General features: G+C 41.5%; 1 protein-coding gene across 3 annotated transcripts in view; it reads right to left on the reverse strand.

Moving 5' to 3' along the window:
• PHLPP2 (PH domain and leucine rich repeat protein phosphatase 2) overlaps positions 1-15,033 on the reverse strand; it is a 61,268-nt gene that overhangs the window by 19,849 nt on the left and 26,386 nt on the right. For all 3 annotated transcript variants that reach the window (XM_058674368.1, XM_058674367.1, XM_058674369.1), the window contains 6 exons: positions 12,967-13,092; positions 11,235-11,389; positions 9,343-9,489; positions 8,185-8,415; positions 5,891-6,093; positions 725-785 (listed from right to left, as the gene is read on the reverse strand). In XM_058674368.1, coding sequence (XP_058530351.1) covers positions 725-785; positions 5,891-6,093; positions 8,185-8,415; positions 9,343-9,489; positions 11,235-11,389; positions 12,967-13,092 — 923 coding nt within the window. The remainder of the gene's footprint in view (positions 1-724; positions 786-5,890; positions 6,094-8,184; positions 8,416-9,342; positions 9,490-11,234; positions 11,390-12,966; positions 13,093-15,033) is intronic.

Raw genomic sequence — 15,033 nt, forward strand, 5'->3', positions numbered from 1 at the left:
AAGCCTTAGCATTGATCTATGCTGGAGATGCACCGCAAAATGCACAGGAACCTACACAGCTTATAATAATAAAGTAACAACAACAACAACCCTAGTTTGAATAGCTGTTCTTTCTTCAGAGACTATTACAGGCCAGGTACTACAGCACACATTTTGCCTTCTGCTGTCTTCATCCTAATCATGACCATGCTGGAGCCCGTCACTGCTCTGAGCTGCGCTGTGCACCTTACACTCACAGTGACGAGAACGCTCTCCTGCAAAGCTTGTCTGTCAATCAGTTCGTCAGAATAGAAGATTCAGTTACTGAACCACAAATGCTGAACACGGTATTAAAAATGAATAAATAAAATCCTGAATGCAATTAATATATTTCCAAAACTCAAACCACATGACAGTATCAAAGAACTAAAGGTTTCTTAAAAGCTGCATCTAAAAGTCAAGAATTAACTGATTTCAACTGACAAAAAAAGAAACTGCCTTCCAATTAATAAATAAATCTTTTCAAAAAAATCTAGTCTTTGAGTAATCCAGATGCACCTCTCTCTGTTTCAAGAGCATCCTTTCTATAACTATTACAGCTATTAAACTGTAACAACCCTTCACCCAGTCTTCAGATTACCCAAACACTTCAGTAGGTTCCTTCCACTTTACAACTGCCATGTATACATGGATTTCTCTGAATATTAAGCATAAAACAAGAACCACCCTCAGGAGACACACTCACCGGGACAGCTCCAGGGTAGTGAGCAGGCTAGGAACTGGATAGACGCTCACTGCTGTCAGCTCTAGGACAAACAAACAAACAAACAAACAAAAAAACGAGAAGAGGAAGGAGGTTTAATTGAGAGGATAAACACCAGAGAGAAATGGATGTCCTCTACTAAGATAAGCTAAGCAACGTAAGCGGGAAACTCAACTTTGACTAACTGCCAGATCTCAATCTGTCTTGAAAGTCAAACACAACAATAAATGACAAACCCTGTGTTCTGTATTGGATTTACACTGTCAGGCTGTTGTGAAATGTTAATAGAAACCACTTAGCTTTTTAGCCTGAAATAAAAAAGGTAGATTTTTACTGGCAATGTTTTAATTTTGAATTAAATTTTAACACAAATTAAAAAAATACAACAATGCTAAGTGCAGGGATAAATGGATTTCACAGAGTGGATGTGCAGTGGCACCAGCTCCCAGGTGCAGAAGCAGCAGCACTCCGTCACTGCCTCACAGTGGCAACACTCTGCTGGCCTCCAGCACCACAGGTTTCTCTAACGACACAGACTCATGAAGTTCACCCAAAACCTGTCTGGCTTCATTCACTCCACCTTTATGCCTGTGAGATTTGTTCATATTGTTGCATCCAGTTACAATTCATTCATTCTCATGTTTTTTTATATGAAGTTATTTTATGGGAATAAACCACAATGTGTCTGGTCGGCAGCTGGCTCTTACGCGTTTAGGTCTTTTTCAGTTTGGGATTACTTCAAACAGTGCCTCTGTGAACGCTCTTGGCAGTATCTTCGGAGACTAACACAAGCACTTACGGTGCACACAGGCCCAGGTGTGGACTTGCTGGGTACAAGGCATGGCCATGTTCTTTACAGTGGGGAGACACTACTCAAATTTTCCCATGTAGCACCAAGCTACATTCTCAACAGCTACCACCAGGACTTGAATTCTAATCATTCCGGTAGCTGGGTCCCACAGGGGTTTAATTTTCTTATTCCTGACGGCTAGTGAAGTAGAGTACCTCTTCCTGTATTAACTGGTCACCTGGATAACTTCTTTTATGAAGCTCACTTCTCTACATTTACACACTGAAATTTCAACTATTTACATGAATTTTTCCAGACTGCAAAGAACTGCTAACCTCAATCAAGCCCTGTGCAACACACTGCTGTGACACTGTGTTGATTAAAGACTATACATGTGTCAATGAAGACTGTCCCAAGAGGGAAGACACAGGAACTATAAACACGTTAGGGAATAAGACAGGCTCAATGCTAAGTCTCTCCGTGGCAAAGGCCTACTATCAGCGACTCCATACAGGAAGACAACATACGTCAGTTTTGTCTCTTCTAACTCAAGCAAGTAATCTGTTACAATTTGAAGATATGAGAGAAGGCAATGAAAACACGAGTCCTTAATCTTCTTTTCCCCAATGATATATTTTAGAGAAGAGACTACAATCATGAAGATTCCTGCACATTTATCTAGCTTTTAAAAATACACATTCTCTCGGGCCCGGCACCGTGGCCTAGCAGCTAAAGTCCTCGCCTTGAAAGCCCCGGGATCCCATATGGGTGCCGGTTCTGATCCCGGCAGCTCCACTGCCCATCCAGCTCCCTGCCTGTGGCCTGGGAAAGCAGTTGAGGACGGCCCAATGCACTGGGACCCTGCACCCGCGCGGGAGACCTGGAGGAGGTTCCAGGTTCCTGGCTTCAGATTGGCGCAGCACCGGCTGTTGCGGCTCACTTGGGGAGTGAATCATCGGATGGAAGATCTTCCTCTCTGTCTCTCCTCCTCTATGTATATCTGCCTTTCCAATAAAAATAAATAAATCTTTAAAAAAAAAATACACATTCTCCATAACAAGCTTCAAAATTTTAAATAAAACTTTAAAAGTACACATATGACCTCCTGCATATGGTTTATCATTTCTATGGATACTTTCATGTTGTTATACGACACTTGTAGCTAAGAATATTTCCATGTTTTAAATTTTGATATAGCTATTTTAATATATGATTTCACATGTTTATCGGGTATATATGTACACATACTATAGATATGTAACTATCATCATTGCACATTTTCTTCTTCCACCAAAATATTTCTAAGATCAATTTATATTAACATATAAAATGTTAGTATATTAATTTTCATTGCTTTGCAAATCTATTGCATAACTATAAATCTATTGTATGTAATTAGCGATTTTTCAATTTTCCTGATATTTATTTATCTGAAAGGCAGAGTGACAGAGGAGAGGGGAGCTAGACACATACAGACATACCTTCCATTTGGTAGTTCACTCCCTAAGTGACCCCAATGACCTGGGTTGGGCCAGGCCCAAGAGGAGAGCCAAGAATGTCTTCTGGATTTCCTGCAGCTGTGGCCGAAGTCCAAGCAATTGGACCTTTATGCACTGCCTTCCCAGGCATATTAGTCAGAAACCAGAACAAAAGCAGAGTAGCTGGAAGTCAAGTCAGCATTCAGACACACGACGCTGGCACCATAGGCCATGGTTTACTTCACTGCATCACAATCTCAGTCATTTTAGTCTTATTTTTTCCTATTTTTTCATGAAAACAATGTGATAGACATTATTGTACACACAGCCTTGTGTGCACGTGAATGTCTTTAGGATATATTCCAAGTAGGTACTGTTACAATATGTTCTACATCTATTTCTGATTTCTTTAACACTGTCACAAGTGTTTTTGTCCAGTCAATCCTCTGAACGGTAATATGTAAGAACTCCAGAACATGATTATCAAATTCATCTCTGGCAATACTCACTATCGCCTTTTTAAAATTATTTACTTAATGAGCACACAATTACTTAATGTCAGATTTATATGACATTTGGTGAAATTAAACATCACTTTTCTTCTTTATGTTCAGAAAAATCAGCTATAATTTCTATGGTAAGGAGATTGTTTCAGGGGCTGGTGTTGAGGGGCCACAAGTTAAGTCATAGCCGGTCTCCCCGGCTTGACTTTGGGTTACTCTACTTCAGATCAAGCTCCCTGCTCAGATGCCTGGGAAAGCAGAGGAAGGTGGTCTCAGTGCCTGGACCCCAACCATCTGTGTGGGAGTTGTGAATGGAGTCCAGGCTCCTGGCTTCAGCCTAGCTCATCTAATCCTACCTTTCAAATAAATAAATCTCTCTCTTTTTAAAGATTTATCTATTCTTATCGGAAAGGCAGTTGTTGTTGTTTGTTTTTTTTTTTAAGATTTATTCATTTTATTACAGCCAGATATACAGAGAGGAGGAGAGACAGAGAGGAAGATCTTCCATCCGATGATTCACTCCCCAAGTGAGCCGCAACAGGCCGATGCGCGCCGATCCGAAGCCAGGAACCTGGAACCTCCTCCAGGTCTCCCACACGGGTGCAGGGTCCCAGTGCATTGGGCCGTCCTCAACTGCTTTCCCAGGCCACAGGCAGGGAGCTGGATGGGAAGTGGAGCTGCCGGGATCAGAACCGGCACCCATATGGGATCCCGGGGCTTTCAAGGCGAGGACTTTAGCTGCTAGGCCACGGTGCCGGGCCTGTTTTTTTTTTTGTTTTTTTTTGTTTTTTTTTAAAGAGAGAAAGCTCGTCAATCCCCTGGCTTCACTCCCCAGACAGCCCCAACAGCTGGAGTTGAACCAATCCCAAGACAGGAGCTTCCCTCCATCTCACAGGGTCTCAAGGCTTTGGGATGAAAAATCTCTCTGCCAATCTCTGACAAAAGCTGCTGCTGTGTGCTTTTTTTTTTTTTTTTTAAGGAAGATCTCTCCATAAAAAGGATGAATGATACCAATATAATGCTCTTGACATTGAAAATTATTTCTAGAGCAAATCATTATCAGAATGAGGTGCCTGCCATTCTAAAACTGAGGCAGTACCAGTTTTGAACCTGTATTCAAATACTTTTTCTGTAAAAGGTTTTAAATAGTAAATATTTTAGGCTTTGTGGGCCATAACACATTGTTTCTTTATTACCACTCAATTACACTACCATGAGAGCAATAACTGGTAAACACTCTGTAAACAGATCACTCTGTTTATGAATACAGAACCTAGAATTCTATATAGTTTTCATATGTTTAAAAAAATTATTCTTCAACTTTTTTTAACCCTACCACGTAAAAACTAACCTTATGGCTTGCACTGCCAATATAGCTACCACTTGCAACACTGGCACCTCATATGGGCATCAGTTCTTGTCCTGGCGGCTCTACTTTCTGCCCTGTTCCCTGTTAAGGACCCAGGTAAAGCAGAAGAGGATGGCCCGCGTGTTTTGGCCCCTGCCACTTTTTTTTTTTTTAAAGATTTTATTATTATTATTGGAAAGCCGGATATACAGAGAGGAGGAGAGACAGAGAGGAAGATCTTCCATCCGATGTTTCACTCCCCAAGTGAGCCACAACGGGCCGGTACGCGCCAATCCGATGCCGGGACCAGGAATCTCTTCCGGGTCTCCCACGCGGGTGCAGGGTCCCAAAGCTTTGGGCCGTCCTCAACTGCTTTCCCAGGCCACAAGCAGGGAGCTGGATGGGAAGTGGAGCTGCCGGGATTAGAACCGGCGTCCATATGGGATCCCGGGGCTTTCAAGGCGAGGACTTTAGCCGCTAGGCCACGCCGCCGGGCCCGGCCCCTGCCACTTAAGATGAAGTTTCTGGCTACGGTTTGCCTCAGCCCTGGCCACTGTGTACATGTGGGAAATGATCCAGCAATGGAGAAGCTCCTCTCTCTCTCTGTCCTGGTTCCTCCTTCTCTGTAACCCCGACTTTCAAATAAATAAATCTTTTAAAAATAAAAACAATCTTGGATGCCACACACAAAATGAGGCATTAGGCCAGATTCCAGATTTAAGATTAGTGGTACAGTTGCCAACCCTTATTTTAGACTATTGCTGATGATTTATTGTGAAGATGCTTACCCACTACTCCATTATTTTGCAAAAAATGCCTCTCACTACACATATTTGGCAACCCTTACAGTATCTTGTTATGTCTTCCTACACATAATGGTTGACAGCAAAGTTAAAGGACAAAGACAGGCCTCTACAAACTACAGACTCCATTTTGCGAGTGGCTGAGAAGTACCATGGAAGGTACTTTTCTTAGAAAACTTGCATTGCAGCAGAAACAGAAAAGCAGGAGATATTACAGAGAACTCACTGTTGGAATTGGCATAGAGAGTTCGAAGGGAGAATCCACTCAGTGTCAGCTCCCTCAGCTGGTTCCGCTCACAATGCAGCTGCTCCAAGCTACACAAAGAGCTAAGATCCAAATCTGTCAGCTGATTGTCCCGCAAATCCATGGAAGTGATGTGTTTATTTCCCTCCAGATTTTCAACAACCATCGTTTTCAAATGATTCATCCTTAATATCCAAAAATAAGAAAACAATCAGAATTAAATTCTATCAAATGCACTTATCAAAAGATAAACAGGACAGGTATGTTCCTTTTTACTTGTTCATTACCAACTTAAGAATTTTATTCATTTGTTGTATTTGACAAGAATATATTAATAATCACAGAGTTTATAAACAAAATACTCAAGGTACAGCTAACTTAAGACATTCCAGTTTGGCCAAATACATAAACTAACAAGAAGAAAAATCGTGTCCATACCCACAGTTATAGGCTTACATTCAAATACCTAGTGAAGTCAGGTGGGAACAAAGGTCAGGAAGGTGCACACGGCCCTTGGCCGGCATGTACGTGCCAAGGGGTCAGGAGAGCAACCTCTCTAAAGCGGGATAACTACATTCCTCCTGTTGCCACGCTAAGACCATATAACACTAATCAACAGAAAAACATAATCTGTTTGCATGTGGAACAGTCCTGAGGAAAATGACAAAAAATGATTCCTTGGTTCTTTATATGAATTATGATTGATTACATGTAGGTCTGTTCTCATTTTCCTGTATTTCAATAAAATGTATCTCTCATGATGTGTTATAAGGTCTATCATCAGGTTATTGCAAGTGATAGAACAGCCAGCAACTTTCTTTAGTAAAAGATTATAATTAGAAGCAAAACTCCTACTTAAGGGGTCAGTGCTGTGGATGTGATAGGTAAAGTCTCCACCTGCGGCGTTGGCATCCGACACAGGTGCCAGTTCACGTCCCAGCAGTAAGGCTTCTGATCCAGCTCCCTGATAATGATTTGGGGAAAGCAGCTGAGGATAGCCCAAGTATTTGGAGCACACGGTCACACAGTGAAGCTGCTGGCCTGGACTGACCCAGTGCTGATGATCACAGCCATCTGTGCAGTATGTCAGCACACGCAAGACCTCTCCAGCTCCCTCCCTCTCTCTAAATACATAAATACATCTTAAAAAACAAGTTCTAAGGCCAGCATTATGGCATAGCAAGTAAAGCCAACACCTGTGACACTGGTGAATCTTAACAAATATAAAATCCTAGCAGGGAGTCTTTAATATTATAACAACACATATTATGAAAAAACCAAGTAACTCAAAAGGGAAACTATCCAGTTTATGGAAAACCATAAACTGCTAATATACATGTCAAAAGATGCTTAATCTCATTCTTAAGTACAAATGTTGCCTGAAACAATGGAATAGTATTTTCTACCCACTAGACTGACAATAAGGAAAGAGCCTAGTAAAATACAACTCAGATAAGGATGTGAGGAAATGGGAATTCTCATTAAGCATTGCTGGTTAGATGAGAGAATAATCTTCGTCAGGCCTGCACTGTGGTGTAGTGAGTGTGTAAAGCCACCACCTGCCAGCATCCGTTATGGACACTGGTCCAAGTCCTGGCTGCTCCACTTCTGACCTAGCACCCTGCCCCTGAGAAAGCAGCAGAAAATGGCCAAGCACTCGGGTCCAGGTACACATGTCAGAGACCTGGAGGAAGCTCCTGGCTCTGAACCCTCCCAGCTGCGGCTGTTGCAGCCATTTGCGGAATCAACCAACAGATGGAAGATATTTCTCTGTGTTTCCCTTTCTTTGTAACTGTCTTTCAAACAAATAAATCTCAAAAAAAAAAAAAAAAAGGAATGAAGGAAGAAGAATAACCTTTGTCAAAGACAATGGGAGAGTGTCTGCTTTGTTGTATACATAATCTCTCTGCTTCTGAGTAATACACAAAGTTTTTACCATAGCCCTGAAAATACAACATCCCAAACTTTCTTAAATTATTTCTTTCTGAAATCAGGAGCCTGGAACTTCAGCTGTGTTTCCCATGTGGGTGAGTAAATTACCTGGGCCAGGTTCTACTGCTTTTCCAGGCACATTAGCAGGGAGCCAGATTGGAAGTTTATAACTGGGACTAGAATCCATACTCACATGGGATGCTGGCATCACAAGCATTGGCTTAACTCATTGCATAAAAATGCTGGCCCCAAAATCCTAATATTTTAAAGAAACCTTTATGAAGCAAAGATGTAAAGGCCCACACAGTCAATCCACAGGAAGCCTCAGTAAAGAATGACCTCACCTTAAATCCACGTGCTTGACATGGCTCATCCTGTTCAGCACCCCTAGGCTTAGGACTTGCAGGCGATTTCCTGCCATAACAACTTTATCTACCATAGTGAGTTTCTCATAAACCTCAGGTATCTGACTGAAGTTGTTGAAGGAGAGGCCCAGCGAGGAGAGTTGCTGCAGATTTCCTAATTCTTCAGGTAAAGTTGTCAGAAAGTTACCATCAAGACTGAGGGTTTGAAGGCTGTAGGAAGAAAACAAAGCTAGTCATATCAAGGAAAAGTTTCATTGGAATAGACAGAATACAGTTATGGATTCTTTAATTAAAAAAAAAAATTTAACATTGTTACACAGTTGAGAAGGATGTACACCCACGTGGGGCTCTGATTAGGGTGGGAAGGGTCAGGGATGAAGGAAAGTGGGTCAGATGTATGTTTCAGGTTTTTTTTTTCCCCTGTGTCCACCAGGGAGGGTGGGGGTGGGGAGGGAAAGCCTTGCTGTCAAACTACATCAGCACCCTGGGATGGAGGACAGTCCTTCGATGATGCCTTAGAGATCCCAACACGGGAGAGACTGTTCCAAAGGTGTCACTTGAGTGGTTTTGATAGTTCAGAGAAGTTGGTTTCATTGTTCAAGGGTTGATAAAATCTTTCCAAGGTCTACTGTTGATAAAGTCCACCTCATTGCATCCACAAACCCAGGAACACACTGTAAAGCTTGGCCAGGAGAATTGTTCAACCTGCTCTGCTTTCCATCCTCTGACAAGACAGTCAATGTCCTCTGCCGGTCTTCTGGAAGAGCTAACTATCAGGTTCCCCGTGTGCATCTAGACATGCTGTCTACCACACAGGCATCAGCAACTGACAGTTAACAGATTGTAACTTATGTGATGAATTTATTACCGATCCAAAACGTTACAACACCTAACTCTTGGCTGAAAAACCTAGTATCTGACTTACATGGCTGGTTCCTCCAAAATCAGAAGCAAGACCTCTGTTGTTGAAATAGAGGAACTGGGTATTGCTACCGACATGTGGGTCTCTGACGCCAAAAACCCCGCCTGCCTGGAATCCTAGTAACTGATCTACCACTGCAGGAGCTCACGCTGCTCCCTTCATGCATCATTACTCAACAAAAGAAAAGAAAAATCTAGGAAAAGCCAGATACTTACTTTAGCAGATTACCAATCTGACTTGGCAGGTCATAAAATCCATTACAGGAAAGGTTGAGCTCAGTCAAAGTAGAGATCTCACACAACGATACAGGAAACAGTCCAAGTTTATTATGAGACAAGTTCAGGCCCTTCAGTTGAGAGAATCTGAAGAGCAGAGTTAGAAATTCACATTGCATTTCAATAAATCTGCTATATCTTTACAAGATACATCAATGGCCTGTGATGATCTGCTTTAAAAGTCCATTAAAGAATATTTTCCCAAAATATTTACTGGGCACTCAGTGCATGCCAACAGTGTGTGAACATTGGGTGCTAGGATGACTAACACACAAACCACACAACCAAGGAAACCAGTTTTAACGTGATGGAAGTTCTCTCTTCTTCAAAACGCACAAAATCCTGAAGACCAGAGCAGGCTGGAACCATTCTTTTATATTAAGCTACTCTTGAAACGCTTGAAATCTTTCCTATTATTAAATTTCTATATATAATACCCAAAACCTTACAAGAATTAACTCAGCAATAGGCAGCAAGCATGTGTATCAATTCCTGGTCTATTAGTAACTTCTTTTTCATACTGACATTATGCTGGCCCCAACGTCGTTTGAAGTGAAGAGCAGATGGAGCTGGATAATGTCATGTGCCACGGTGTTATAGCGCAATGGGATCTGAGATACACTAAGGAACAGTCATTCTGGTACTTCCACTTTGTCGATAGACAAGAAGTAGCTCCACTCCAGAGAGAGAGAGAGACAGAGAGAGAAGTCGCCCCAACCACCTCAGCTTTGGGGTATGATACAGTTATGCCAACACAGGAGGCTTGGGCTGCAGTGTTGCCCTCCATGATGGTGATCTCTACCACCTTCCAGACGGGAGTCCACACCATTTCATTCAAATGCTCTTCCTTCAAATTAATTTTCAACTTTTGATTTCCAGATTCCCCTGACCTTTTTACTAATTTTTTTTTTTTGGCTTGCTGTCCTGACTTCAAAATTTTTAATTTAGCCCTCAAAATGGAATAATCCTATTTTCAAAGCAACTGAAAAGAAAGCCCTAGAAATAAAATTCTTTCAAAATCACAGCTCATTTTCATTTTTACATACCCATACTATTAAAATATCTAAATAGAGGGAGGGTTGCATATACTTGGAAAACTTTCAAAAATGTAGTATCAGATGAGCCAGAAATCACAATGTTTCCAGAAGCTACTCTAGAATTATTAGCTATTAAGAAAGTATGCAAAATATGTCATCTTAATGGGTACTATCTTTTTAATTATCACATAATCTAAACTACTACGAATGGTGTAATTTCCTTCTGGGGCCAGACAGTTGATTATACAACATAATTTATTCACTCTTATCCATTTACAAGTGGAAGGGAAGAGGAAGAATGGGGAATATAATCCAATAAAAGAGATATAAAAAACATGTAGGCCATACCTGTAGGAATGAAATGGTTCCTTTATTAGTAGAGAGAGAAGTTTCATAACTGAAAAAGGCTTAAGAGTTGGCAGCAACAGGTAAAAAAGAAAGATAAACCTCTGACTGCAAGCATGAAATTCCTGAAATCAGGCTTACTAAGGTCATTTAAATGTAGTATTTCTAATTCAAGCACTTTCTACATACTGAATCCCTGACAGGTTCTGCAACACCATCAATGATTGACATTAAAGAAATTAACCTGATCAGGGTAGTTCTTGTGGTTTCCGTAACAACATTTCATAAATCTATTGTTTCATAAGGGGAGAGGAGATTGACAGAATTGTGTGAGCAAAAACATTTTACTTCCTCTTCACAACTAAAGGCTCACTCACAGTTAGACACTCCTATGATACCGATTACAATCTCACTTGAGTAAGTCAGCCTGGAAAGCTATTCTCCGCATACCTGTAGAGTGTGTCGAGGCCCCCTGGCCTTTCAGAGTGCATGAAATTGTGTCGCAAGTTGAGGTAGGTGATGTCTTGACTGTAGAAGAGATGTTCTGGAACTTCCTCTAGGCTGTGGCAGGAAAGATCCACAGTGCTAATGCGCTGGGACACCACCTGGACAGGGCGAGCGAGAAGGACCTTCAACCTAGCGCCAAACATCCGCACCCCACACAACAGGGAAGGGCATTCACAGGAGTTTTTCCCAGGTCTCCCACACGGGTGCAGAGTCCCAAGGCTTTGGGTTGTACTCAACTGCTTTCCCAGGCCACAAACAGGGAGCTGGATGGGAAGTGGAGCTGCCAGGATTAGAACCATTGCCCATATGGGATCCCAGCATGTTCAAGGTGAGGACTTCAGCCACTTAGTCTACCATGCTGGGGCCAAGCCACTATTTCTAATATGCTTATGCCTCATATTAAAGCACCAGTTATAGGCTGGCTACTGTACTTAAGATCTAGCTACCTGCTGTCAAGCCTGGGAAAGCAGCAAAAATGGCCCATGGTGCTTGGGTCAACCATTTGGGAGACCCAGATGGAGTTCTGTGCTTTTGTCTTCAGCCTGGTCCATCCCTGACCTCTGTGCTATTTGGGAGAGTGAATTAGCAGATGGGTACCGATTTTCGTCCTGGTTCTCCACTTATTATCCAGCTCCTTGCTTATATTCTGGGAAAACAGCAAAAATGGCTCAAGTCCTTCAGCCCCTGCACCTATGTGGAAGACCAGAAGAGACTCCTGGCTCCTGAGTTCAGATAAGCTCTCAGCTCAGGCTGCCATGGCTATTTGGAGAGTGAACCAGTAGATGGAAATTTTAAAATAAATTGATAAAGAATAAGAAATTGGTCAAGAGAAGAGAAAAACCTGAAAATCACAATCTAACTTTCTAGTAGTGTATGTTTTTTAAAATTATTTGGAAAGATCACCCTTCTTTGGCTCACTCCCCACACTGCCAGGATGAAGGCTGAAGGCAGAAGAGTGTAACTTAGGAACCCAAGTGCTTGGGCCATCACCCGTTGTCTCTTAGGGTACACATTAGCAGAAGTTGGATCAGAAGCAGAGGGGCATTACTCATAATACTAGGCATATTGAAGTGGCTATCCCAAATGCCATTCTGACTGATGCCTCAAATACCTGCTCCCATAGTTCACTGTTAAAGGCTTAAAAGCATAAGTTACACTGAAAAAACAATTTTCCCAGTATGTAAGAACAGTGGGTTAGGACAAAATCACAGGTTACTGCCCCACCAATCAATTCAGATGTGAAGTAGTCTTCAAAGCTGTTCTCATCTGCAGAAACCAAGACACACTAGGATGCCAGGCAATGAACAGCTCGATCCATCAAACACCACTCACCACTGTGGTCAAAGGAAAGTCCCATAAATCTCATGGGTCTCAATTCCTTCAAGGGTCAACCCTTATTACATTAACATTCTTTCCAAAGTCCTATCTCACAGAGAAGGTGGAGGTAAATCCACCCGAAAAACCTTTTTAACAGCATTTTGTAATGCAAATATGAGTACTGATAATTAGTTAAGGATCTGGTGGAATTCCACGACTCTATTCATCATATATTCAAAAAGGCCTAGATAGGAATTATGAAGTATGATTCACTTTCTCAGCAGTAGGTTCAGTTTCAAAATACATAATATTTGGCTTCTGCATTCTTATCCCATCAGGACATTTTGCCGCTTCTCACCTTGGATGCTTGCCGCTGCCACCTCTGGTACTCAGCCAGAGTCTCGAAGCTGACGTGATAGGTCTGGGCTTGGGCTCCGGCTGAGCTGAAGGCAAGGGAGTGCTGCCGGCGCTTTACTTCTTCTATCTGAAGCAAAGCAGAGGGGAAAAGCAGAACCTCTCAGAACCCGGTCTCGTCAAAAAGCAAAAACCTAACTAAGAAAAAGACAAGTTCCACCTGCCAAAGAATCACTAACACACCCAAGGAGTACACCTTTACCAAGCTTTCTTAAATCCCACTGAAACCTTTTTTCCCCCCACTAGGCCTATGAAAAGAGGCAAAAACCTCTCCTGTTCCTTTCTGGAATGGTGATGGGAACTTACAGCACAAAAACACCCATCTTAAGAAACTCTTGTTAGAATTCCAACAACCAATCCATACAGTGCTGGTGAGAATACAGGCTTCTTCAACCCTGGGCTACATCTTTGCCATCTCGCTTTTGTATCACATACACTGAATTTTGGCAACTCAACTGGAAACTTACAAGTCATGCTTTGTAAATCTTTAGGTTTCTGGTGCCAGCTAAAAAAGAATCATGTTAAAAAGATCCACTAAAATTACTTCATAACTTTGATTGTCATAGAACATAACCATTTTTTCAATTGATTAAATTTGTGTCAAAATAAAGGACCTTTTCTTTTCTTTTTTTCTCTCTTTCTTTCTCTCTTTCTTTAATGGAAAGGCAGATTTACAGACAGCAGGAAAGACAAAGATGTTCCATCTGCTGGTTCGCTCCATAAATGAAAAATAGATATTGTTTTAGAATGATGTTCTTTAATGTTTTATTATGAAATGTTTGACACAGTAAAGCATAGCATATAATGCTAAATACAGAGAAAAGGTTAATAAATCTTCCACTAGAAGTTAATCTGAAAATTTTTAGGAGTAATAAAGTTAATTTTGCATTATATATGTTTGGACCATACCATTAGGTAACTACAACAATGTAATTAGTAAATATTCATAGTAAAATTTTGCAGTGAGCCACTCTACCTGTACCAATAATTTTTGTGCTAAGCTTTTGAGGAGGATCAGTTCTTTTGAGATATAATTTATCTAAAATAAATTTCATGGGTTTTAGGGCCAGCGCAGTGGCACAGTAGCCTAAGCTACCACCTATGGAGCCAGCATCCCATATGAGCTCTAGTTAGAACTCTGGATATTCCATTTCCCATCCAGCTCCCTGCTTGTGGCCCAGGAAGCAGAAGGAGAATGGTTCAAAGCCTCGGGCCCCTGAACTCTTGTAAGACACCTGGAAAAAGTTCCTGGTTTTAGATTGGCTCAGTTCTAGCCTTTGTGGCCATTTGGGGAGTGAATCAAAAGATGGAAGATCAATCAATTTCAATCTTTCTCTCTCTCCTTTTCTTTGTAACTTTGCCTTTCAAATAAGTAAAAGTAAATTTTTAAAAATAAAATAAAATTCACGTATTTAAAACTACTGATTCTAAAATCACAGTTTGATGATTTTTTTGTAATCAAGTAGAATATGTAAATCCACGAACCTCAAAATTTGCTGAATAGCCCTCTGCAATCTCTTCCCTTCCTACTCCAGCCACCACTGATCTGTTTTCAAGTACTACAGTTTTAGCTCTTTCAGAATTTCATAAAAATGAAGTCAAAATAATAAACTGACTTTCGTACCCAGCTTCTTTCCCTTGGAATAATGCTTCTGAGAGGCAGTGTTATAACCTAGTGAGTAAAAAGCTGCTGCCTGCAATGCCAGCAGTATGAGTCCCGGCTGCTCCACTTCCAATCCAGCTATCTGCTAATAGCCTGGGAAAGCAGCAAAATATGGACCAAGTCCTTGGGCCCCTGCACCCACACAGGAAATCTGCATCAGGCCCCTGGCTCCAGTCCGGCCCAGCTCTGGCCACTGTGGCCAATCTAGGCAGTTAACCAATGGAAGTTACACAACCTTCGTGGAACTCAAAGAAAGAAATAAAGAGAGAAAGAACAAGAGAGAGAGAGAGAGACAGAAAGAAAGAAAGGAAGGAAGGAAGAAAGGAAATAAAACAAAAGAAAAAAGAA

Source organism: Ochotona princeps, chromosome 16 (assembly GCF_030435755.1).
Source record: "Ochotona princeps isolate mOchPri1 chromosome 16, mOchPri1.hap1, whole genome shotgun sequence".
In the NCBI taxonomy this organism is placed as follows: domain Eukaryota; kingdom Metazoa; phylum Chordata; class Mammalia; order Lagomorpha; family Ochotonidae; genus Ochotona; species Ochotona princeps.